The sequence below is a fragment of the Megalops cyprinoides genome, chromosome 13 (assembly GCF_013368585.1).
Source record: "Megalops cyprinoides isolate fMegCyp1 chromosome 13, fMegCyp1.pri, whole genome shotgun sequence".
Classification (NCBI taxonomy): Eukaryota; Metazoa; Chordata; class Actinopteri; order Elopiformes; family Megalopidae; genus Megalops; species Megalops cyprinoides.
In genome coordinates, this window is record NC_050595.1 from 5,075,795 (window position 1) to 5,084,437 (window position 8,643).

The following is an 8,643-nucleotide window of genomic DNA, read 5'->3' on the forward strand; positions in this document are numbered from 1 at the left end:
GAGCTGGAGAGCGAGAGCGTGCAAAGACAGCAAGGCCACGCAGCAGCAACGAGCACTGGAGAGACGAGAGAGAGAGAGTTCGCGCACCGGCGATGTGATTCTCTGATACCTGTCCATATAGCAGGCGCTCAGTGTGTGATGCCAGGACTGGGACTGGTTTACGTTCCCAAGACAACCGGACGTCCCACACCGGAGTTGTCTCAAGAGACAGACATTGATGACCACGGGACACTTAACAGCTCCACCACTTTGCAGGGACTACCGGTGGACTTTTCACCCTCTCGCTAACATGCAGGTGAGGTTTGCTTTGGTTCACATGTTTGGCACATGTGGTCATGTGGTAGACAATAACCCGAGGAAAGTGTTATTACAGAAGTTTTTTAGGATTTTTTTTCTATACCCAAATATTCATCCCTCACAGCAGAAATACAGTTTTACAGCCAATCTAATCTTTAAATTCTGTATATTAAGATATAAAAACATGCAGAAAAAGCAAAGGCTGAACACAGACATTATTTTTCAAAGATGGGGACATTGCCTTATTTTATGAGAGGCTGCAAGTCAGAGGGAAGCCAGAGTGTTGCAGATTGATTACAGTGAGAAGGAGAAAATCTAAAGTAGAAGGCTTGTGTACTTTAATTTACTGTGCTGGTTTTAAATCCTTACTAAGGATGACTAATGGAGGGTTTTATGGCAGCTGCCCGCTTAGTGTTGAATGCATGGGGATAATTTTGTGGTGGGAGCAATAATCATATTTTTTGTTGTTGAATTTGAAAACCATAAACCTGTCCTGTGTGTGTGGTGTGGGCAGTTTTACACGGCACAACTGAACACAGGATACAATAACACACAGACGTCACACTCTCTTTCCCACACACACACACACACACAGCACTGACACTCCCATCTCACAAACATATCCACCGACAGTCTCTTCTCTCACACTCTTTTGTCATCTCTCTCTCTCTCTCAAACACACACACACACACACACACACAAACTCCTCTATCTCTGTCACACAGAATCCACACCTTGGGTACAATGAACCATTGAGTCTATGTAACACCTGGGTAAATCTTCAACGCACGTCTGAACCTGGTCTTCATTGCTTTTTTAAGGTCGTATATTAGCTGTGCACTGAAGAATTCATTAGGAACCAGCCCCTAGACAGCTCATTTAAGTGATTCATGGGCTTTGGGCCAAAACTGTTCATTAGCGAGCATGCTACGCCAGATTGACACACTGCGAGAGCCCAATTAGGAAGGTGAAGCGCAATTTGTATTTGCCTAAACTGCGCATCCACCAGAGTTTTTACAACGATTAGGTGTTCGTTAGTCATGTGACGGATATTTATTTTGGTTTTAGTTTTTATTATGGCCTCTTCGGTCTTTGTGGTGCGTGTAATCCTAACAGACACAAGAGAAGGTTAAAATATCCACACCAGCTTGGAATGAGTATGGATTTTCGGATGTCTCCCGCGGCCAGCTCTTCACAGCGTTGTTCACACATCGCCGAAGGGCGAAAATGAGGGACACAGTTCCTGCGAATAAACAGCGAGGGAGCGCAAGATTCCCCCCTCTCTCTGTCGATGCCGGAGCCTCGCTGCCGCTGCTCTCACGCGTCGGCCGCGGCACCGAGTTCATCATCCGATGATGGACCCTGTTACTCACAGAGCCGCCGGGCTCCGTCACCAACCCCCGGGGCGGCCTCCCTGTTCCCGTCCCCATGGAATACAGCAGAGAGCTTTAGCGAGTAGAACGGCGCTAAATTAAGAGGCTACCTTAACACCGTCGGTGCGTCTCACCCGTTGGTGAGGACTGTCCTCCCTAACTGCGCTGTCTGGTCGAAGACGCGATTAAACCTCAAGGGTCTATCAACACAGAGGAAGTGGTTTGCACTTTTAAGGAGTGAGTCTCAGTAGCGTGGATTTCCTTTTGAAGTCTGCGTCTGACTTAATACGCGCCGTCAACATTGTAGTGTAAACACATATTTCATCATAAAAAAAAACAGGAACGGGGGAGAGAGGTCTCTAATGTACATGTTATTGCAATTCACTTTCAAAAATCTCAAACCTGAAAACTGTGATCATCCCTAATCATAGGCAGATCAGTGTAATGTGGTTTCTGCAGCAGCAGCACCCCCCCCCCCCCCCGCCCCCCAGCACACAAACACACACATACACACACACACACCAAAAAATAGTTTAAAAGAACAGTATTAAAATTTCATTATGTTTTTTCATGGAAACATTTTGGAAACAGAATTTCAATGCTCAAAAAAGCTTGTAATTTAGTGATTTTCTGGATGGCAAAACGAAGTGGGTGTGATTTGTGTCAGAACTCATGTTCTCTCTTCTCTTTAATATTCTCCTCCAGCCGGTATTGATTTTGCCAATGGGAGACAATTAATGCATGTTCAGGCGTTGCCACGTGATAACTTAATATTTAAAAATAATTCACAAACGAATACTGCAGAATTAGATTTCTTACGTAACTGGTGCCCGTGTCCGAAACAGCATATTATCATACATTTACATTCATTCATGAGATTAATTCTCATTAATTCTCATTAATTCGCATGGGATTTACACCAATACCGTGGTCCAAAGCGGCTAAAGGGGGAGCGGTGTCGTATCTTGGTAAAGAGCAGGACTCGTCATTGAAGGGTTGCTGGTTCGATTCCCTGCTGAAGCACTGCTGCTGTACCCTTGGACAAGGTACTTCACCCACAATTGCCTCAGTAAATGTCCAGTTGTATAAATGGAAGACATGCAAAAATTCACCCTATGTAAGTCGCTCTGGGTAAGAGCGTCTGCTAAATGGTTATAATATAATGTAGAAGGAAATTGTTGCTCAGTATAAATAAAGATAGACTACAACTGGACTATGTATTCTTGTGTAAAACATGTGCATAAAAAGATTTTCTCATAATGTACTTCAGAAGTGACGCGAGAGAGAGACTACTTACTTTGTCCACGTACCTGTCTGTTTACCTTATTTAATGGGACGTGATCGAAATCCCTGGAGAACCGTGAGACAGTGCACGGAATGGAGACATGCGCTTGGCGGAGTGAGCAGGGGTCGTGGCGGTTAACGCGTTCCCCGGTAGCACGCCCTGATAATGGAAGACGGGAAGCGAGACACAGCCACGTGTTGCTCGTTTATAATCACTCTCGGTTAAGCAGGGGGTTTGCAGTCAAATTCGGCATTAATTAAAACAATTACGACCACAAACATAATGGCGATCGTATCTCACTCTTAACACTAGTGCAGTGGGAGGAAATCAATTTAATTCAACTCCTAATTTTCTGATCTCAGCACCTCACATGATCTTCTGTATCTCCTGGAGGTTTGAAATAGAAACCAGTCAATGAGCGGTATTACCAGTCTCACTTTGGTGAGGACACCTCCAGGTTGTTTTGAAGGTCACATGCCTACAGCCTAAAACAGCCCCTGTTCGCATCCATGATCATGTTTCAGTGTTTATTTGTAGCTCTGTAGCATAAGCTGCTTAGGTCTGTGGCTATAATATTGTCTGGGGACACTAGGCCACTAGTCTCCAAAAAACACACTTTTGTCCGTGTACCTCAGATGTACAATACTGTCCCAGATAAAAATAAGGATGGATGAGGACTTTGGTGCTCTGCCCTGTCTGTGTCTTCTCCGGCTACCTCTTCCTCTTCTCCAGCTAAGCAAATCATCAGGGAGACTGAAAGGCAGTGACACTGAATTGTCAACTGGAATAAAACATCCTCTTTCAACCTTGAGATTGCAGACTAACCCAAAAAGTCTATACATCTCCTATACATATAGGAGGAAAAATATGATTTAAAGGTGAAGTTATGACATCTTTTTTGATGGAATTCTGTTTGATCTCCGTACCACACATGCCAGAAAACCTTACTGTGGACTGTGCCATTGTAAATAATGCATTTATAACTGAAAACGTGAATCGCAAAACATATATATTTTTTTCTTCATGTCTCCTGACAGAGGAGATGGTGCTCCATGAAAAGATTTATATACTATGTAGCCAAGGCAATGTTTTAGCCCACTTCATTGGTCTAAAATCAAACATTTAATTACGTGACAAATCATAAACATCTCAATGGTTACTGACAAAAAAGTATTTTGGCATAATAGGAGTGTGCACCTGCCCATAATTTTCTAACTGAGAGAGAAGTGCAAAGATTTTAAGTCTAGATCCGAGGTGTGCATTCCCATAACCGAGATGTGATAATCCTTATATAGCAACATATTTTCTGAACATTTGTGCTAAACTTGTTGTAGAGCTACAATTAAGGCTTCTCTGTCCATCTCTGCCCTTCTGTCCAATCAGGAAGGACCTTATGACCAGGGAAATAGCCCCTGGAGAAGTCTGTCCTAGAGGCCCCCAGCACACTACCACAGCGCAGAGTGGCCCGGGTCTCTGGCATGTCTTCTCTCTTTGGGAACCTGAGTGTCCCCTGGGGAATTGGGGTTTTGACGGGTGCCACAGAAAGCGGGAACCTGACGACGGCGTCCCCGCCCGGGCAGAGGGCGGGGGAGTCCGTGGAGCCCCTCTGCACCCTCTGTTGCTGTGGCCTGCTCAACCGCACCCTCTCCGTGGTGTTCATGGTCAGCCTGGCCTTCGCCATCGTCGTGGGCAACGTGGTCACGCTCACTGTGTTCATGCAGACCCGCCAGTTCCGCACGCCGCAGGGATACCTCAAAGGTAAATGCCGTGTGGTGCTAGCACAAACACGTTCCACACACGCACAGGTACGCACACGCATACAGGCTCAAAAGGTTCAATGCCTTTTCACTGGTATTCCTGTGAACTTCAAACCACCATCTGTGTTAGATGTGTTAGTGCAGGTTGTCTTACACAGCTTATTTGCTTGGAGATGTTGTGCTTGTCACTTGTTCTTAAAACTTGCATGCATCGCAGAAGTTTCATTAAAATCTGAATTAAATGTCCAAATGCATTTTTTGAACATTTTCGGTGACCTGGCAATCTTTTGACTGGCTATCAGGTGAATTGTTTCCTTGCAGTACCATGGTTGTCCAGAGGTGGCCAGTGTTTTCTCCTGATGATTGAGCACCTGTTATGTTTTAATTTGGACCAATGACTTCGATGTGACTTCGATAAACTCCCTATGTTGATCTCTGGCAGATAGTATACATTTTTGGAATTCATATATCATATTTATCCGGCAACAGTTTGAAAAGACATTGGTTGAAACATTGAAGCATTGAACATTGAAACATTGAACATGAGACATTGAAGAAACATTGGTTCTATGAAAGGTATGGAAGCCCATTTCTATAACAAAAAATATGTCATAATGAGATTTTTTCTTATGATTCTTTCTCATGAATTCGTTCTTATGAGATATATTCTTACATATTCTCAAATAGCAATTATTTAGGCTCTTCATTTCGATGTTCAGGTTTGGTTTTTTCCTCCAATGTTAGCTTAACCTTTTCAAAACACAGCAGGGACTAAAGATGTTAAATTTCCACAATGATTCCACATTAATGCTTTCAGATGCTGTGGTGCAAGGCAATATGATGGTGCTCAAATACGACAGCCGCTGCAATATATTACCCATGACCTCTTCTTACAAGAGTGCTCTGACCTTTAAATTTGATTAGACATTTAATCAGCAGTTTAACAGATTCCCTGAATGCATCATAGCACGCAATCCTGAGTGGATATTAACGAGCACCCATCTTGCATGATAGTAGGGTGCTCTCATTTACAATCAATACCTCAATGTCAGGGGTGAGATCTTGCCTATCATATGCCCACTTTTCAATGTCTTTATTAATGTGCTGCTCCTAGTCAATGAATTCATCGTCTCTGATGAGTGACAGCTCTTGATACAATGCTGTATCTACCGTCCTCTGAATGTATTGAGATCATTATCAATGAGAAGCTAAGCCTGACAGAGATAATGTGTCTCTGAGTACATTATATTACTGCAGGATGTTGGTTTTAAGAAATTTAAGAATGTGCTATCCCTTTCTATTGAAAGTGACTGCCATTTATAATCCCACGTGTTACACAATCTGAAGGTCAGCAGATTAGTTCCAGAGAGAGCTGACTCTATCTGAAATAATCAAGTCGTGACTCCTTTTTCAATATGACTTATTTCCTTCAGCTTTCTTGCATTGTGAAGGTGGCATTTAATCTCATTTCAAAACTGTGACTACTCTTCCCTGAACTGTAATTGCTCGTGACCCATTTTTTGTCACAATTGAATTAATTAGGCAGGTGAAATTAACAATGCAGAGCATTTTGGTTAACTCCCAGGGAGCTTAAATTCTGAGAGCCCACAAGTGCCCTTGAAAAAAGAATTCAGAATGTAACAGCAGTTTACTTTGGGATATAAATAATTATACGAGCACTTATCACAGGGACTGGCAGGGTTTTTGAGAGCGCTAATTAGCATGCTAGACCGAAGGAGACAGGAAGGGGCAAAGAATAAGGGACCGAGACCACAGAGCAAGGTCCTTCGCCAATGTCCTCTCACACAGATGAACCTTTGATGAGAGCATTGATTGCCAGGAACCTTTGATGCAAGTGCATTAGCAGAAGTGTTGTAGTAGCCTGTAAACACAGATTCGTGCAGAATTAATGACTGGCTTTGGCTCTGTAGCACCGCGTGGGGTGGAGTTGAATTAAAATGTGAGTTTCTTTCCTCCTGCAGTCTCCCTGGCCCTGGCAGACATGATGGTGGGCATCCTGGTGGTGCCATTCTCTGTCTACACCGAGATTTCGCTCATGGTAACCAGCGCGCCCCCCGTGTGGTACCAGGGGGGCTCCAAACCCACAGCGGGGGGCCTGGGGCATCCCTGGCAGCCCTGCAAGCTGATTGGTCCGGTGTTCGCCGGGTGCACCTTCGTGTCCATCAGCACCATCTTCCTGATGACGGTGGAGCGCAGCGTGGCCATCCTGTGGCCCCTGCACAAGGACTCGCTGGTGACGCGGCGTCGCGCCCTGCTCCTCATCCTCCTCTCCTGGGCCGGCAGCTTCCTGCTGGCCCTGGCGCCGCTCATCCTGGTCAACGGCTTCACCCTGGAGTACAACGAGTGCAGCCGCATGTGCAACTACACCCCGCTGTGGGACGGGGTGCAGCCCCCGCCGGACGGGAACATCCTGCTGCTCTTCCCCGCCTTCGACTTTACCCTGCTGGGCGGGACCCTGGCGGTCAACATCCTGTCCTTCACCCGCATCCGCCGCTACACCCGCAAGCGCAAGCTGCTGTCGGAGGGGGGCAGTGGCGGGGAAGGGGGCGGGGCCGGGGGCGGGCCCTCCTCCCAGAGGCCCTCATTCTCGGACATCAAGGCGGCCAAGACGATCGGCATCCTGACGTTCGCCTTCACGGCCTCCTTCTCCCCCATCGCAGTGTTCGTGCTGGGCAGCGTGGTGGGCTACACCTGGTGCAACTTCTCCTTCTTTGCCTTCTGGATGCTGACGGCCAACAGCTGCTGCAACGTGATCATCTACAGCGTGCGGGACCAGCGTTTCCGGAAGGGGGTGAGCCTGCTCTTTCAGAGGGACCAAACGCCCCCCCAGGGGGAAAAGAGCTGAGGAGACGACAGCCCCCTTCCACACACACACACACACCACACACACACACACACACACACACACACACACACACACACACACACACAATTTCAGTTCAATCCATTTGGATCTCCTGCCACACATCCTGTCTGTGACATTACAGAGGTCCTCACTCTGCGGCTTCAGGGACCAGACAGATTCTACCCTAGGGACTGTCACTCGTTTGCAGTTTGTGTCTTATCAGGGACAGCCGTTATAAAAAAAAGCCCTGTTTCATTTTGTTTTGCATGTCACTAACCTAGGGCTACCTCATGGTAGTGGAGATAAGGCTTTGGTTTCGCACCCATGTTGATATGGTCCATGTTCTGTTGTCTTTCTGGGAGACCTGTGGAAGATGTGTCAATGAAAATAAATGTGAGACTATTTTTTTTTTCTCTAAATAACATTCCAGATCATTCACATGGTAATGTTACATTAATTACTCCACTGTCATTTTTATATTTGATCTGACAATGTTTGCTGTTGGGATGGCTTCCTGAGAAATCTCTAAGGGCATCTGGCATTGAGATTAAGAAATGTGAGATTCATTTTTTTTTTACTGACTAATATTCCAGATCATTTGCATTGTAATTTTACATCAATTACTTTACTGTCGTTTTTTATATTTAATTTGACACATCTGTTTTGTTAAGATAACTATATTTCAACTTATCAGACTGACAGTTGAAAGCGGTTGAATGCAGTGAAGCCACATTGCAAATGGGTTTGGACATTTTGAAGGTTTTTTTTTCTCATATGAAAAAAGCATGAATGCCGGTGCTTGGCACAGCAGCAAAAAAACCTATGCCTTATGTAACTATCTCTGCAGGAGGAGCCCATGAGGCCAGATTGTTGCATTGTTGTCTGATATGTTGGCTTTGTTTTTCCACCAATGGGCTATTGACAAATTAATGCCAACATGTTGACCAACACACTGAATAATGAAGGTGACCAGCTACTGCCCCTTGTGAATGACAATACTGTAGATCATTTGGTGGGTAATTTTTCATGATTTCTGCATCCAAAACCAAATACACAGCACATCTC

General features: G+C 45.2%; 1 protein-coding gene across 1 annotated transcript; it reads left to right on the forward strand.

The window, feature by feature from the left end:
* LOC118787639 (beta-2 adrenergic receptor-like) lies at nt 1-7,594 on the forward strand. Its single transcript, XM_036543172.1, has 3 exons — nt 1-295; nt 4,339-4,713; nt 6,695-7,594. The coding sequence occupies exons 2-3, from the start codon at nt 4,434-4,436 to the stop codon at nt 7,576-7,578; spliced, it is 1,164 nt and encodes a 387-aa protein (XP_036399065.1). The 5' UTR covers nt 1-295; nt 4,339-4,433; the 3' UTR covers nt 7,579-7,594.
* Nucleotides 7,595-8,643: the final 1,049 nt, after the last annotated feature.

Excerpts from the sequence above, each read along its gene's own strand:
- LOC118787639 (XM_036543172.1), top strand. The coding sequence starts at position 4,434 with ATGTCTTCTCTCTTTGGGAACCTGAGTGTCCCCTGGGGAATTGGGGTT. Across the intron at positions 4,714-6,694 it reads GCCGCAGGGATACCTCAAAG|TCTCCCTGGCCCTGGCAGAC; the intron begins GTAAATGCCGTG and ends TTCCTCCTGCAG.